We start from the raw sequence: 18,134 nt of genomic DNA, 5'->3' as shown, positions 1-18,134 counted from the left end.
GACCACTTTGAAGTGGGGCGTCCAGTCCTCGTTCACTTGAAGTCACTTTGGCACACGCAGAGGTCGCATTGCCGACCGTTTCTGTCTTCCAGTAAATGTCCATTATTATTTGTCAAGGTTCTTTTTTATTTCGTAAACATGTGAATCATTGTGGAGGCGGAAAGCTGCGTGTCCTGGCCCTTTTTGTGTTTGCTTCGCACTGCACTTAGGACCTTGATCAGATAAATTTGGACTCGCAACCCCTGGCGCAATTTCACTCTCCGGCAAGAGCTGGCAGCGATCAGAGCGGCTCCACGATGGCACTGAGAGTATCGGCGCTCGCAGCGGCTCTGCTGCTCCTACACTTTACGAGTAACGAGGCGGTGAGTACGGAACGGGAGTCTGGCCATTGCACCCCGTAGTGTTTATTAGCCTATGATTAGAAGTTTGTGAACCCGGAGTCTCTGGTGCTGGGTCGCGGAGAGTGGTGGAGCATATCCTCGCTAAAAGGCAGTAGCCATAAATTGTGGGGATGTGAACCACAAGCTGACCCGCAACGCGTTTAGGCGGATGGATTTTTCGGCTCCTTTTCCCTAAACGCAGGTTTACGTTGGCCGGAGCCGCGGAAGGAAACGAACAGAAGTTGTTCGCATCGCACAGGAGACACGCAGTCGGGGAATGTGATCAGATTTGGGCTTCATAGCATATAATCTGTAAAAGCTCATGAACTGTTATGCATGTTCAGTGTATGCATCTGGTTTAAGATATTTTCATCTACAATAATTACGTTTTAATTAACTTTATTCTAGTTACATTGACTTAAATGTGTTAGATGTCACACGAACACGGTGCATTTATGTTGAAACGAAGCAATACGGTTGTTTTCTTTCAAAAGTATCAGAATCAGTCTCTTTATTCACTTATTTTACATTACACTTACTGATAATGAATATTTTTCTAATCCTTAAGACACTGCACTCTTAAATATAACGGTTTTTAATGGCACTTTATGGTTCTTTACAGGGTTGTGTGGTTCCTCAAAGAGCTATTGCTTGACAAACCACCATTTCATTCTGGGACGGAAATTCTTCATGCTTTTAAAAACTTCTTAAAAAGTAGAGAAAACGAATGAAATCTATAATCTGGTGGGCTACGCTACCTACGGAGTAAGAAAACTTGTTCTTAGCCTGTGGTATTGTCTGCAGCGACAGTCCTTTTTAAATCACGAGCCATTGGTATCTCGCAAATCTGTTATTATCTATTCATGGTTATTTACTATATGGAGCCTGTTATGGATCTAAATAAATAAAAGATTATTTCTGGAACCTTCACGTGGAATGAGATCAAAAATGATTCCCCTATGGCATCGCTCTGAAAAACCACTTTCAGTGTACGATCATCCCATAGTTGCATACAGTTTAATATTTTGCATAAAGAACCGCAACTTTTGTTGACAGCACATTCCGAGAGACCCCCACACCTTTGAATACTTGGAAAGAAAGAATTTCAAAAAATTGATTCCCCCCCCAATAAATGCCATGGGACTTATGGGATTATGGCAGCCGATTTATGCTACCTCTTGGATAAACTTCGCCCAACTTACATCAGAAAGACATTTTTTTCTTTTTTCCAATGCGACAAAGTAACAGTTACAATTTCATGAAAAACGCAGTCAACCAAAATATTGTTAATAGGTGAACAACTGTACCAGTCTTTTGTGTTCTTTGCAGGTATTAGTTCGAGCCATTTCCCTCAATTTTAAGGTTACGATTGGGTTAACTAAAGAAAAATATATATCACCTATAAAAATATATAAAATTAAATGTAATAAAAGAGATTCATTTACTTTAATTCTGCACAGAAACATTCAGTAATATTACCTTAAATATGTTATGTTTCTTAAGACAAAGTGCGCGCATCAGCTTCAAAAGAACATTTCATTTTAAAACTGCTCAAATAGTGTTAAAACTACAGCCCATAACTGAATTAAGTTTTTTTTTATTTTTTTTATATTTTTTGTTGTTTTTAATGGGACAGAAAGATACTTGAAGGCTTTAAAGAGAGCAGCACTGTCTGAGATACGTAAGCGAGCCACTAAGGCAGGGTAACCAGACGTCCCGGTTTGCTCGGGATAGCCCCGACTTCAGGCTATGCTTCCCGGTTAGGAGGTTGCAGACATTCTTTTTTTCCGGGACAATCCCGCCTTCGTGCATCGCGCCCGCGGTGTGGATGAAAATGTGGCGTTTTCAGGTGGCCGAAACACGAGGACCACCCTCCATTCAACAAGCCGATTTTGATTTCATGTGCATTTTAAAATTAACGAGATTCCATTGGGTAATACATTTACCCTCTGCACCCTCCGCCCAACTCTTCCTCCACTCGACGAGCCTCCACAATGGAGCTCCAAGTAGGTGGTGTTGCCTCCAATGGGCGGGTCAAATAGGTGGAGCTTAGTCCAATGTCCGCTAACAGAGTCCCGCGGTAGAGCTGCACAGCTCCTCCCACTTACACTATGGTTAAGATCTTCTTCTTCTTCTTAATATTATTTATTTATTTATCTATTTATCTTGCCATGGAGCTCTTCACTGAGATTAAGTCAGCTCCATCTACTTGTAGCCCCATTCTGGAGGCTCATGGCTTCAGAAATAACCAGAGTCGTTTTATTTGCGTCTAACATACTCCCGGGATTAACGAGTCGTGTCCAGCTTTGGAATCACTGCAGTCTGGGCAATTTAAACACAAGTGCCCTGGTTTGGGACTATGGAGATCTGCCCAGTCTACACTAAAATGCTCAGCTTTGTCCATTGTATAGACAAGTTCACAGTAAAAAATGATTCCTTGGATTTACTAACGTATTACAAGAAATATTATTGAGTAAATTCAACTACTTATATTTAAATAAAGTCATGTCATTTGCTAACTCGCTTTCTTTAGGGCAGGGTCACTGCCTATCCCAGCTAGCGCAGGGTACAAGGTAGGAACAAACCCTACATAGATAGATAGATAGATAGATAGATAGATAGATGTTATATTAACTTAAATTAGATACATAAAGTGAATGACTCTGTTGTTTTTTTAGTGAAAAGCTGTACAAGACCTTTCATATTATCAGTCACTTTGGTGTCTTTGCTTGATATTCCTGGGATAATTTCCAACTCCCAGAGATGCTGAAAAGTAAAAGGGGGATTCAGACATTAACTTTCTGTATGTTGTCCTATTATTATTATTATTATTATTATTATTATTATTATTATTATTGCCATTAGCAAAACACTGACAAAACCTGTGCATTCATTTTACAGCTTCCACCCTTAAATGAGTGTTTGCCTGATGAAAAATTCGTAAGTTGAATTCTTACACACCTTTTTTTAAAATATGCATTTGTAATTATTGGGTAAACATCTGATTTTTTTTTCTTTTTACTTATAGGGCATTTACTGTCCTACGACCTGTGGGATAGCCGATTACATGCACAGATACAAACCGTCTGCTGACCGAGATCTAGACAAACTACAAAACCTTTTGTATGCTATTTCAAATTTAACTTTGGGAGCAGAAGAAAAGGTGAACTACGTGAGGGACAGTGCGACGTCTGTTCAGAAGTCCAATCTGAATGGTAATGCCTGTGAAATGGTGGCGGTGCTCTCCACAGATTTAGATAGATAGATAGATAGATAGATAGATAGATAGATAGATAGATAGATAGATAGATAGATAGATAGATATGAAAGGCACTATATGATGATAGATAGATAGATAGATAGATAGATAGATAGATAGATAGATAGATATGAAAGGCACTATATGATGATAGATAGATAGATAGATAGATAGATAGATAGATAGATAGATAGATAGATAGATAGATAGATAGATACTTTATTAATCCCAAAGGGAAATTCACATCCTCCAGCAGCAGCATACTGATAAAAACAATATTGATTAAAGAGCAATAAAAGCGCAGTGCAAGTTAAAAAATTCAGGGGGAGAGTGTGAAGCAGAACTGAAGAGTCGCATAGTGTGGGGTCTCCTCAGTCTGTCAGTGGAGCAGGACGGTGACAGCAGTCTGTCGCTGAAGCTGCTCCTCTGTCTGGAGATGATCCTGTTCAGTGGATGCAGTGGATTCTCCATGATTGACAGGAGCCTGCTCAGCGCCCATCGCTCTGCCACGGATGTCAAACTGTCCAGCTCCATGCCTACAATCGAACTTGCCTTCCTCACCAGTTTGTCCAGGCGTGAGGCGTCCCTCTTCTTTATGCTGCCTCCCCAGTACACCACCGCATAGAAGAGGGCGCTCACCACAACCGTCTGGTAGAACATCTGCAGCATCTCATTGCAGATGTTGAAGGACGCCAGCCTTCTAAGGAAGTATAGTCGGCTCTGTCCTCTCTTACACAGAGCATCAGTATTGGCAGTCCAGTCCAGTTTATCATTCAGCTGCACTCCCAGGTGTTTATAGGTCTGTACCCTCTGCACAGTCACCTTCAATGATCACGGGGTCCATGAGGGGTCTGGTCCTCCTAAAATCCACCACCAGCTCCTTGGTTTTGCTGGTGTTCAGTTGTAGGTGGTTTGAGTCGCACCATTTAACAAAGTCCTTGATCAGGTTCCTATACTCCTCCTCCTGCCCACTCCTGATACAGCCCACGATAGCAGTGTCGTCAGCGAACTTTTGCACGTGACAGGACTTCGAGTCGCATTGGAAGTCTGATGTATGTTGGCTGAACAGGACTGGAGAAAGTCCAGTCCCCTGTAGCGCTTCTGTGTTGCTGACCACAATGTCACACCTGCAGTTCCCGAGACGCACATACTGAGGTCTGTCTGTAAGATAGTCTGCTATCCATGCCACCAGGTGTGAATCTACTGCCATCTCTGTCAGCTTGTCACTAAGGAGCTTGACTTTACAGTATGTGCCAGGAGTCACTACATTCACATTTAGATTAGATTTGATTATATTAAATTAGATAAACTTTATTAAACCCAAGGAGAAATTCAGATGCACACAGCAGCAGAAATATAAAAACAAGGATACAGACTCACAGGACAGATAATACAGCCAATCAATAAATCAGCAAATAAATAAAATAAAATAAATGTATATTGTGCAGATATTTCAAAATGAATTGAGTCCATCAAGTGGAAGCACAGAACTGCCTGACAGCAGTGGGCAGAAAAGACCCCAGAGTTGCTTCTTATCACTCCATGGTGGAATGAGCCTGTGCTCCAAGTGAGCACCTCCTGGCTGGGATGAAGGAAATTTTTCATGATGGCATCCAATTTTGCCACCATCCCTTTTTTCCACAACGACTTCCAGTGTGTCCAGGGTTTGCCGTGTGATGGAGTAGGCTTTCATTGTAGTATTTTATTTAGTTTCCTTTTATTATTTGAACGTATATCACTTTATTTAATCTGTTTTTTTTTCAGATGCTGCAATAAAAAGGTCAAACAGCTTGTTGGATGACATTTTAAGATATGAAAAGGCTATTATTAATCAAGAAGCGCAGATATAGTGAGTATTGTTTGACCTACCTTACAATTGTTATTTTGATTTTTATGCATTTTATTCCACTGTATGTACAGTTTAAGACGTTTCAACCACGTGCAGCTCAGTGTGCTTTGACAGAGGCTTATAATGGGGTCTCTCCCTATGATTTTCTTTGTTCCATCCCAAAATTGGGCATAACATCTGAACTCTTACTAAATGCTGTCTGTTTAATGGCACTTTACTGGGTTGTGTGGTTCCTATTGCCTGATAAAGAGCCATTTTTGTTTGTTTTTTTTTTATATACAGTGGTGTGAAAACCTATTTGCCCCCTTCCTGATTTCTTATTCTTTTGCATGTTTGTCACACAAAATGTTTCTGATCATCAAACACATGTAACCATTAGTCAAATATAACACAAGTAAACATAAAATGCAGTTTTTAAATGATGGTTTTTATTATTTAGGGAGAAAAAATCCAAACCTACATGGCCCTGTGTGAAAAAGTAATTGCCCCTTGTTAAAAATAACCTAACTGTGGTGCATCACACCTGAGTTCAATTTCCGTAGCCACCCCCAGGCCTGATTACTGCCACACCTGTTTCAATCAAGAAATCACTTAAATAGGAGCTGCCTGACACAGAGAAGTAGACCAAAAGCACCTCAAAAGCTAGACATCATGCCAAGATCCAAAGAAATTCAGGAACAAATGAGAACAGAAGTAATTGAGATCTATCAGTCTGGTAAAGGTTATAAAGCCATTTCTAAAGCTTTGGGACTCCAGCAACCACAGTGAGAGCCATTATCCACAAATGGCAAAAACATGGAACAGTGGTGAACCTTCCCAGGAGTGGCCGGCCGACCAAAATTACCCCAAGAGCGCAGAGACGACTCATCCGAGAGGTCACAAAGACCCCAGGACAACGTCTAAAGAACTGCAGGCCTCACTTGCCTCAATTAAGGTCAGTGTTCACGACTCCACCATAAGAAAGAGACTGGGCAAAACGGCCTGCATGGCAGATTTCCAAGACGCAAACCACTGTTAAGCAAAAAGAACATTAGGGCTCGTCTCAATTTTGCTAAGAAACATCTCAATGATTGCCAAGACTTTTGGGAAAATACCTTGTGGACTGATGAGACAAAAGTTGAACTTTTGGAAGGCAAATGTCCGTTACATCTGGCGTAAAAGGAACACAGCATTTCAGAAAAAGAACATCATACCAACAGTAAAATATGGTGGTGGTAGTGTGATGGTCTGGGGTTGTTTTGCTGCTTCAGGACCTGGAAGGCTTGCTGTGATAGATGGAACCATGAATTCTACTGTCTACCAAAAAATCCTGAAGGAGAATGTCCGGCCATCTGTTCGTCAACTCAAGCTGAAGCGATCTTGGGTGCTGCAACAGGACAATGACCCAAAACACACCAGCAAATCCACCTCTGAATGGCTGAAGAAAAACAAAATGAAGACTTTGGAGTGGCCTAGTCAAAGTCCTGACCTGAATCCAATTGAGATGCTATGGCATGACCTTAAAAAGGCGGTTCATGCTAGAAAACCCTCAAATAAAGCTGAATTACAACAATTCTGCAAAGATGAGTGGGCCAAAATTCCTCCAGAGCTGTAAAAGACTCATTGCAAGTTATCGCAAACGCTTGATTGCAGTTATTGCTGCTAAGGGTGGCCCAACCAGTTATTCGGTTCAGGGGGCAATTACTTTTTCACACAGGGCCATGTAGGTTTGGATTTTTTTTTCTCCCTAAATAATAAAAACCATCATTTAAAAACTGCATTTTGTGTTTACTTGCGTTATATTTGACTAATGGTTAAATGTGTTTGATGATCAGAAACATTTTGTGTGACAAACATGCAAAAGAATAAGAAATCAGGAAGGGGGCAAATAGTTTTTCACACCACTGTATGGGTCTTTGAAATATTTAATGTTACAGTAGGCAACATACCAACAGATCAAGAGAACCTGAACTCAGCCAGCTGTGTGATTGTATGCAGCGAGAGTCCTTTAAAATGCATTGGTATTTCTGTTATCATCTGTTTAGGGTGATTTATGGAACCTAAATCTAAATAAAAGGCTCTTTCTGGAACCTTCATGTAGATGGTTCTCTTGGGAAACAAAAAGGGTGTCCTACTCTGGGCCTGGAGGACCGCAGTGGTTGCAGGTTTTCATTCTAACCCTTTTCCTAATCAGTGACCAGTTTTCATTGCTCATTAACTCCTTTTCCCTTCATTTTAATATCCCTGTTTTTAAGGATTCTATCCTCTAAATGTATTCCTTTCTTCATTAAATGACAGCCAAACAGAAATGAGATGTGAAACGAGCCGACAGATGACCAGCTAAACTGGGATTTCAAACTCCCACCAATTTCACTCCAACCAGTCTCTTAATGAGAAGCCAATTCTTGCTGTTTATTAACCCCGTTATTTTATTCCATGGCTTGTTGCTGCTCTCATTCGGCCACAGCAGACGTTTCTAAAACTGTTGAGTTTTCTGTTTTTTCTAACAACACAATCAAAACGTTTTAGTGACCTGAGCAGATCAGCCTTACTGAGACCTTCACCAAATTTTTTATTTTCAGATAGTGTGGTGAGCTGGTCATGTGGCGGCTCACTTTGTGTCTCGTTATTGTTTGGCCGCTAATTAAGGAAAAAGAAACAGCTAAGGCCCGTGTCTGTGTCTATGGTTTCATCCCACAGTCCAAAGACATGCAGGTTAGGTGCATTGGCGATTCTAAATTGTCCCTAGTGTGTGCTGGCTGTGTGTGTGTGCCCTGCGGTGGGCTGGTGCCCTGCCCGGGGTTTGTTTCCTGCCTGCCCAGAAGCCGGTCCCCCATTCATAACATAATCTTAATGGGGGTCACGGACATTACTTCAATCGTCATTAAACTGAGTGGCTCCAAACATGAAGGGGTACCAACCCAATACCCACCCTGGACCTTACTTCAATCATCATTAAACCAAGCAGCTCAAAACTTCACAGGGGGACTGACACTCCTAAATCATGCACTTTACTTCCATTTGTCCTTAAACCGAGCGTCTCACAACTTCACGTGGGGTGGACCTTAGTTCAGTCAGTAAACCGAGCTATTCAGAACTCCCCCCGAGTGGCTTATTGTTTGACCACCATTTTTGTAAATTCTTGGCAGGCTATTTTCTAGCTCTAGTACCGAGCTCCATATTGCTCTAGAGATATTCAACAATGAGGAATTTGCTTTTTGATTCAATACTTTGTTTCAAAATTCATTTTTGATTTGGGACAGTTTTCCGCCGCCATTTTGTTTTTCTGTTTAGCTGCGCCATGTTGCCGGGTTGCGCCTAATAAGGGGCGTGGCTTCGGCCGTCATGGTCCTGTCAGTCATTTCTCATCCGGATAAAAGGGTCATTCTAGGATTCACTTCCTTATTCGACTAGTCAGATTCTAAAACCCTGCTCCATGTCTACCTGATTTTGAACTCTGCAGTCGTTTTTAGACTTTGTTCTTGTTTCTTGGTTTTTGGCTTTGGCGATTGGTGTTTTTTTGTTCTCCGGGTTCAGACCTTTGCTTCATTTATAAATTGTTTTTGTTTCTCTACGGCTTTTCTTCTAGTCATTCACATTTTCTCTATCCCTTTGGGCAGAATGCAAGTCCAGCTAAAATTTAAATTCTGTTTAAAATTTCTGGCTTCACCACTACAGCAGTATTTCTCTCTGCAGCCTCGATCCTCCACCCTGGAGCTCCAAGTAGGTGGAGTTCACTCTAAAGAGAGATAATAGAGTCACACCACAGACCTCCAGAGCTCTGTCCAGCTGCACAGTGGTTAGGATTATGTTATCTTCCACAAATAATGACAATTGCAAATTATGTCAACTCCACCTACTTGGAGTTCCAGGGTCCGGGTTTGCTGAGACTCCCCTCTAACATCTTTAGACAGAGTGGAGGAGTGTTCTTGAGGACTCGCTTTTTGTTTATCTGTGGTGTGTTGGTGCCCTCTATTGCCTACAACACGTAACTTCAAGATGTGACTTATTAGCTTATTCCTTACCTCTGACCCATCTAAGCTAGTCAAGTAACCTGCCCAATTTTAAAAGCAATATGTCAAAAGGGTTGTACTATAGCTCTGTACTTTGAGGTGGTGTTCTCAGAGAAAGGCACTATATGACGCAAAAAGTGAAGGAGTTTGTTTTTTTTCTAGTGAACTACAAGACTTCATCCAAACAAACACTAAGCGAATGCTGCAGCTGAAACAGATGGCAGTGCAGCTTGAGGAGCGCTGCAAAGAGCCATGCAGAGACACCGTCCAGATACTACCAACCACTGGCAAAGGTGAGCACCTGAACAGCAAGGCACAAAATGTCAAGGGTATCCTTGGCAAATACATCTGTAGATCAATGCACAACAGTTGAGATTTCAAAAACTCGAATCTCATGTGTGTATATTTCTAAACAGTGTATAGCATAAAATTAAATAATATCCAAAAATAAATGCAGTGAATATGTAAATAGTAATAAACACACACACCCGAAACCTCAATTATGACAAACTCACCAAAAACTACAGACTTTAAGACTCATACAGGTGTCCATCCATCCATCCATTATCCAACCCGCTATATCCTAACTACAGGGTCACGGGGGTCTGCTGGAGCCAATCCCAGCCAACAGAGGGCGCAAGGCAGGAAACAAACCCCGGGCAGGGCGCCAGCCCACCACAGGGCATGCACACACACACACCCCAAGCACACACTAGGGACAATTTAGGATCGCCAATGCACCTAACCTGCATGTCTCTGGACTGTGGGAGGAAACCGGAGCAGACACGGGGAGAACATGCCAACTCCACGCAAGGAGTGTGTGCTTATAATTGTGCTGCTGCTGCTGCATTCATTTTCATATAACATTTTGCCATCCAAGCACACAGATATTTTCTTCCATCTCTCAGCAAACTTTACATATTTGAAGTACCGTATATACTCACGTATAAGTCGGGTCTTGAAACCTGACTTGTATGCCCGTTCAAAAATGCGACGCTTAATTTTTATTTATATTTTTTTCATCTTCTTGCCTCCTCCAATCTCACATCAGTTTCTCAGATGCATTGAATTTTGTTGCAGCAGCGCAGTTACCAATTTCTTTCGCCGCTTCAACGACGTTTAATTTAAAACCAGCTTCATATTTTCTTCTGATCGTAGATAAGGGATGCTCTTACGATAAAGGTGTATGAGTGTGTGAGATACAAAAAACACAAATTAGTGCAAACGTAGCTTCAGAATAGTTCGTGAATGTGATTTGTTGATGGCTTTGAGGATTTTTACAAAACCTGGATGAGGTTCCCACACAGTCTTCTCTGCTAGAGACTGAACAGGTTGAGTTCTGAGTCTGTCACAGTAGGACATGGCCTTAAGTCCCATGATGCACCTGGTTGTTCTACTCTGCACAGCTTCGAGTGTTGCTATGTTTTTCTTGTACTGTGGTGAGCAGAACTGCACACAACACTCCAGATGTGGCCTTATTAGTGCATTATATAGTTTCAGCATAATGTCCCTTGACTTATATTCAACAGATTTTATGATATAACCTAATATTTTATACCATACCATTTTCAAAGTCTGCTTAATCCTGAGCAGTGGGGGTTGGGTGGGCTGGAGCCTCTGCCAGGAAAAACAGGGTGCAAGGCAGGAACAACCCCTGGATAGGGTGCCAGTTCATCACTGGGTGAACACACAGACACACACAAGGGCCAATCTAGCACCACCAGGCCTGCAATGTCTTTATACTGTGGGAGGAAAGTGAGGCGGGAGAACATGCAAACTCCATACAGGGATATGAACCCTTGTCTCCTTACTGTGAGGCAGCAGTGCACCGCCATGCCACCCCATTTACATTTTGTTTTTCTTTTTATTCCCTTCTGAACATTGCTTAGAAAATGAGAATAGTGTATCAGTCTTTTTCAGAGGTTGCTTCCTGTCGGACAGTGCCTCCCATCTTGTATTTATAATTGATGCTCCTTTTGACAACCATGTTGCGCTTTCCTACATTAAATTACAAATCAATTAAATTAAGTAATTGTATAGATAGACAGAGAGCTAGATATGAAAGGCGATAGATAGATAGATAGATAGATAGATAGATAGATAGATAGATAGATAGATAGATAGATATGAAAGGCACTATATAATAGATAGATGATATGCAGATAAGTAGATATCAAAGGATCTAAAAAATAAATAGACAGATGTGAAAAGCACTATAAAATACATGACATATAGATAGGTAGATATGAAAGGCACAATATAATAGATGATATACGGATACGTAGATATGAAAGGCACTATATAATACAAAGATAGAACTTAATTTGCCCCCAGGGAGAAATTTGGCATTGTGGATGAAAAATGAATGAATAATAATAATAATTAAGTTTTACTTTTTTTGTTAGTGTTCTTCTTTTCTGAATCAACAATTTACTTTTCTCTCTCTTAATTTCTATTCAGATTGCCAAGACGTTGCTAACAAGGGTGCCAGGGAGAGCGGCCTGTACTATATTAAGCCTGTCAAAGCCAAACAGCAATTTTTGGTGTACTGTGAAATCGATAAATATGGCAATGGCTGGACTGTCCTTCAGAGGGTAAGCTGACATGTTTGCCCTTTTTACATGTAGTAATATTAAAATAAGAGAACTATCTGGAAGTCCAAGTAAATCTCTTCCTTACCAATTCTTTCCTTCAGAGGCTGGATGGCAGTGTGGACTTTCATAAGGACTGGATTCAGTACAAGGAAGGATTTGGTTATCTCTCCCCCACTGGCACCACCGAGTTCTGGCTGGGTAATGAGAAGATCCATCTGATCTCCACCCAGTCTTCTATTCCATATGTCCTGAGAATTGAGCTGAAGGACTGGAGTGGCCAGTACAGGTACACTAGAAGTCAACGCCTTTTGGTCTCTTTAAATTCTAGAAGCTGACAAGTTGTTCTCATGAAGGCATTTTCATATACAGTATTTGATTTAGACTGTTTTTGGATTTAATTTGATTAATCCAGGGTGGCGCAGTGGGTAGCGCTGCTGCCTCACAGTTAGGAGACCTGGGGTTTGCTTCCTGTCTCCTCCCTGTGTGGAGTTTGCATGTTCTCCCCGTGTCTGCGTGGGTTTCCTCCCACAGTCCAAAGACATGCAGGTTAGGTGGATTGGCGACCCTAAATTGTCCCCAGTGTGTGTTTGGTGCGTGTGTGTGTGCCCTGCGGTGGGCTGGCACCCTGCTCGGGGTTTGTCTCCTGCCTTGCACCCTGGGATTAACTCCAGCAGACCCCCATGACCCAGTAGTTGGGATATAGCGGGTTGGATAATGGATGGCTGATTAATCCACACAGTCTATTTGAGTCTAACTCAGGGATGTGAAACTCAAGTCCCAGAGGGCCGCAGGTGCTCATTCTTTTTTTTTTTTAACTGGTAACCAGTTAGTGCTGTTAATTTAATGATAATAATACAGTACATTTCATTTGTATGGTGCCTTTCTCATGCTCAAGGCGTTTAACACAGTTCTTTTGTTTTAAATTATAATGAACTTGGTTAATTCTTTATCCTTATTTTCATAAACAGCCAAACAATAAAGGGAGACAAAACAAGCTAACAGATGAACAGGTGACTCAGGTGTCTAAAATGGTCCCAGAAGGCTAACATTTTTACGAATGAAGCCCATTATTTAACTCTGTGGTGTTTGTTTTCTCGTTCTGACACACCAGCCATTTCCAAAACCGATTTTAATTTTTTCGGAGATGACCACCCAACTTCAGCACAATATTTTTAAGGCCTTCATTTTTTTCTTTTCAAATGTTCATATTTTGTGAAAGACATAGGTGCCAATGGCACGTGGCCAGTAGAGGAGCATCTCAGACCCCAAACCCTAAACACAACTTCACGACAAGTCCTGGGATCAAAAGACTTCTTTTATCACTACCAGTTTTTCAGTCACCCGGAAATCTCTTCTCCTCTTTTCTTTATTTTTCTCCGGTGTCTCTTCCCATTTGAGTGTTGTCTTTCTTTCTCCACTCCCATCCCCAACTCTCTTGGGGGAGATGGAGTGGCTCATTTTATGCCAGACCTGTCAGTACATCTGGTGCCACAGGATGCACCAGTTTACATTGGAGAAGGCACCCAAGGAACCCAGCAGGGCTATCCATTAGGAATATTTGCACCTGAGACTCTTAGTGGAGGGATGATGCCACCTGCCAGTCACCCTCTGTATTATTCCATTATTTCATCCTGGCTGGGACAGGGAACAGCAGCCTTCCTGGCTCGGGATGACCACCCGGAGACTTTCTCTATCCATTATGAGGGCCACCCAGACAGATAACTGAACTGGAGTTAGTCCATCCTTGCCTTCCATCACAGGAATCTCGGTTACCCTGGTCATCTTTGCATCACGTTATTGTTTGGCTGCTTGTTAACAAAAAAAATAAAGTAATGAAAATGCAAGTCAACTATAAACAAACCAACAGTAATTGGTTACAAAAATCTGAAGCCACTGTGGCCCTCCAGGACCTGACTTTGACACCCCTTAGTCTAAATCAATCCGTTTTTTTTGGATATTCTTTCTTTTGATTTATTTGTCATTCTCAAATGAGAATAAAACTGCAGTATTTCTATTTATTCATTTTTTCTGCAGGTATGCCGACTACGCCGTATTCAAGGTGGCCCCCGAAGCAGACAAGTATCGCTTAACCTACGGATATTACTATGGCGGGGATGCGGGTGATGCCTTTGATGGCTTTGAGTTTGATGACGATGGCAGCGACAAATATTTCACATCCCACAATGGAATGCAGTTCAGCACTGCTGACAGTGACAATGACAGGTATGACGGCAACTGTGCCAAGCAGGACAAGTCGGGCTGGTGGATGAACAGATGTCATGCTGCACATCTCAATGGACAATACCATAAAGGTGAGTCTGTTTGGAAAACTTGTCAAAGGTTCAGCATATTTAAAGGTCTCCTTTAAGAGATGAACTCTAGTATGCTTAGGTCGTGCGATTAATTAGGTTATTATTTTTACTAGCTGTTTTACTTATCGACCACTGGTTGAAATCTAAGCAATCAACATAGATCTCAGTGTTAAACATTTGCAGCACACCATCCATTGGAATGTATTTTGTTATGCATGTATAGTAATAGGGGCGGCATGGCGGCACGGTGGCACAGTGGGTAGTGCTGCTGCATCGCAGTAAGGAGACCTGGGTTTGCTTCCCGGGTCCTCCCTGCATGGAGTTTGCATGTTGTCTGCGTGGGTTTCCTCCCACAGTCCAAAGACATGCAGGTTAGGTGCATTGGCAATCCTAAATTGTCCCTAGTGTGTAGCTTGGTGTGTGTGTGTGTATGTGTGCCCTGCGGTGGGCTGGCACCCTGCCTGGGGTTTGTTCCTGCCTTGCTCCCTGTGCTAGCTGGGATTGGCTCCAGCAGACCCCCATGACCCTGTAGTTAGGATATAGCGGGTTGGATAATGAATGGATGGATATTTGTGTGTCCATCTGGTGGCTATGTTTCTATTATATGCCATTTGGTATGGGATTCATAAAAGCAATGCTAATGTTTGTAATGAGCCATCTGTTAGAATGAACAATGCAATGCATTTTATTACTACATGCATTACAAAATACATTTGCACCGCAAACATTAACACTGAGATCTGCATTAATTAAGAAACAATTCAAGTCCGATTTTTCCTATTTACAGACCCACCTGGGACCCCCAAATAAATTTATGATTATTACTCCTCTGGTGTCTAATACAGACAATCAAAGATGATAATTACAATTAGAATTATTTTTGCATAGGACTCTTTGATGAGGGCAGGTGCAGAGTGTTGTGAACAATGGCATGCATTTTATTACTACATGCATTACAAAATGCATTTCAACAGATGGTGTACCGCAAACCTTAACACTGGGGTCTGCATTAATTACAAAACCTTTCAAGTCTGTATTAGGATATAGTGGGTTGGATAATGACTGACTGACGACTGACTGTATAGTAATAAAATGCACTTTGGTACAGTACATCACACATACACTCACCTAAAGGATTATTAGGAACACCTGTTCAATTTCTCATTAATGCAATTATCTAATCAACCAATCACATGGCAGTTGCTTCAATGCATTTAGGGGTGTGGTCCTGGTCAAGACAATCTCCTGAACTCCAAACTGAATGTCAGAATGGGAAAGAAAGGTGATTTAAGCAACTCTGAGCGTGGCATGGTTGTTGGTGCCAGACTGGCCGGTCTGAGTATTTCACAATCTGCTCAGTTACTGGGATTTTCACGCACAACCATTTCTAGGGTTTACAAAGAATGGTGTGAAAAGGGAAAAACATCCAGTATACAGCAGTCCTGTGGGTGAAAATGCCTTGTTGATGCGAGAGGTCAGAGGAGAATGAATGGGCCGACTGATTCAAGCTGATAGAAGAGCAGCTTTGACTGAAATAACCACTCGTTACAACCGAGGTATGCAGCAAAGCATTTGTGAAGCCACAACACGCACAACCTTGAGGCAGATGGGCTACAACAGCAGAAGATCCCACCGGGTACCACTCATCTCCACTACAAATAGGAAAAAGAGGCTACAATTTGCACGAGCTCACCAAAATTGGACAGTTGAAGACTGGAAAAATGTTGCCTGGTGTGAGGAGTCTCGATTTCTGTTGAGACATTCAAATGGTAGAGTCAGAATTTGGCGTAAACAGAATGAGAACATGGATCCATCATGCCTTGTTACCACTGTGCAGGCTGGTGGTGGTAGTGTAATGGTGTGGGGGATGTTTTCTTGGCACACTTTAGGCCCCTTAGTGCCAATTGGGCATCGTTTAAATGCCACGGGCTACCTGAGCATTGTTTCTGACCATGTCCATCCCTTCATGATCACCATGTACCCATCCTCTGATGGCTACTTCCAGCAGGATAATGCACCATGTCACAAAGCTCGAATCATTTCAAATTGGTTTCTTGAACATGACAATGAGTTCACTGTACTAAAATGGCCCCCACAGTCACCAGATCTCAACCCAATAGAGCATCTTTGGGATGTGGTGGAACGGGAGCTTCGTGCCCTGGATGTGCATCCCACAAATCTCCATCAACTGCAAGATGCTATGCTATCAATATGGGCCAACATTTCTAAAGAATGCTTTCAGCACCTTGTTGAATCAGTGCCACGTAGAATTAAGGCAGTTGTGAAGGCGAAAGGGGGTCAAACACCGTATTAGTATGGTGTTCCTAATAATCCTTTAGGTGAGTGTATGTGTAGCAATAAAATACATTACTACAAATGTTTGTGAAGAACCATCGGTTGGAATGGCAAATGCAGTGGTTGTGATGTGGTGGCTCTGAGGCTAGGGATCTGCACTGGCAATCAGAAGGTTGCCGGTTTGAATCCCATAAATGCCAAAGGGGACTCTGCTCTGTTGGGCTCTTAACCTGCAATTGCTGAGTGCTTTGAGTAGTGAGAAAAGCGCTATAGAAATGCAAAGAATTATTATCTGTTGGAATGACAGAGATATAGCAGACAGACACACAGACACTTGTCCTTTTATTAAGGTGGACCGGCTGTGCTAACAGTCTAAGACTGGTTGAAATCTAAATAATGAACACTTGCAGTGTTGGGATGTCTTTTGTAATGCATGTACTGTAGTAATAAAATGCATTGCATCTGTCATTCCAAAAGATGTTGTGTCACAAGCATTTGTGGTACTGAAAAGCTTTACTACAAATGCTTGGAATGAACAATGCAACGCATATGACTTTATTGTATGCTATTTGGTGTAGGATTCATAAAAGCAGTGCTAATATTTGTGTTGCGCCACCTGTTGGAATTATAAATGCAATGCAATGGACACAAAATGTGTAGAGTTGTGTTAAGTAGAATTGTGTTATTTATATGACACGATGGGCACACTGAAGCACACACAACTTTAAATGCACGGTATTTGGTGACACTTATTACAAAGCATATCTGCTCTCAAATGTGTATACTTATTGGACTGAACTAAGAATTTACATTTCTTTCTTTTCTCCAGGAGGTAAATACACAGCTCAGGATGCCGGTCCAGACGGTTATGACAATGGAATCATTTGGGCAACGTGGCACGACCGCTGGTATTCCCTAAAAGAAACCACAATGAAATTGATTCCTGTGACCAGACTGACCGCCGGAGGTGGACAACAGTTCGGCGATGGCTCTAAAAACTTGCCTCAGATTGGAGACGTCTAAGGCAGCAGCACTTTCTCGTTGTTCTGTAAGCTGAGACAATCTGAGAAAACCCCACATTGCAGGCACAACGTTTCTTCTTTTGATTTCTTTTTTTTTTTTTTTTTAATGCGGATATCTGTACCACGTAACATTGACGTGACAGACACGGTGAAATACAAAGAGTCAACGAGCCGAGAATGGTTTCAAATAAAAAATTACAGAAACAAGTGTGCTGCCTCTCTTCATGCCTTTAATGTCACGGGCTCTTTAGAAAACTGCACTTGGGCCTTTTATCCTGCAAATGTAAAGTATACACTGCCTATAGAAAGAACTTGCCCTCTTGTAAGTTTATTGTTATACAACAGTGGATTTAATTTGGCATTTCTGACAACAGAAAAGGGCTCTTTAATGTCAAAGTGGCAACAGATCTCTGCACTAATGACAAATACGA

General features: G+C 41.8%; 1 protein-coding gene across 1 annotated transcript; it reads left to right on the top strand.

Annotated features, from left to right (window-relative positions):
* The first annotated feature begins 227 nt into the window (after window positions 1-227).
* fgg (fibrinogen gamma chain) lies at window positions 228-17,903 on the top strand. Its single transcript, XM_039750285.1, has 9 exons — window positions 228-362; window positions 3,282-3,320; window positions 3,409-3,595; window positions 5,404-5,488; window positions 9,643-9,773; window positions 11,941-12,074; window positions 12,176-12,360; window positions 14,109-14,386; window positions 17,511-17,903. The coding sequence occupies exons 1-9, from the start codon at window positions 297-299 to the stop codon at window positions 17,702-17,704; spliced, it is 1,299 nt and encodes a 432-aa protein (XP_039606219.1). The 5' UTR covers window positions 228-296; the 3' UTR covers window positions 17,705-17,903.
* Window positions 17,904-18,134: the final 231 nt, after the last annotated feature.

The sequence above is a fragment of the Polypterus senegalus genome, chromosome 4 (assembly GCF_016835505.1).
Source record: "Polypterus senegalus isolate Bchr_013 chromosome 4, ASM1683550v1, whole genome shotgun sequence".
NCBI lineage: Eukaryota > Metazoa > Chordata > Cladistia > Polypteriformes > Polypteridae > Polypterus > Polypterus senegalus.
The sequence above is the reverse complement of the archived record's forward strand: the minus strand, read 5'-3'. Positions and strand labels throughout refer to the sequence as shown.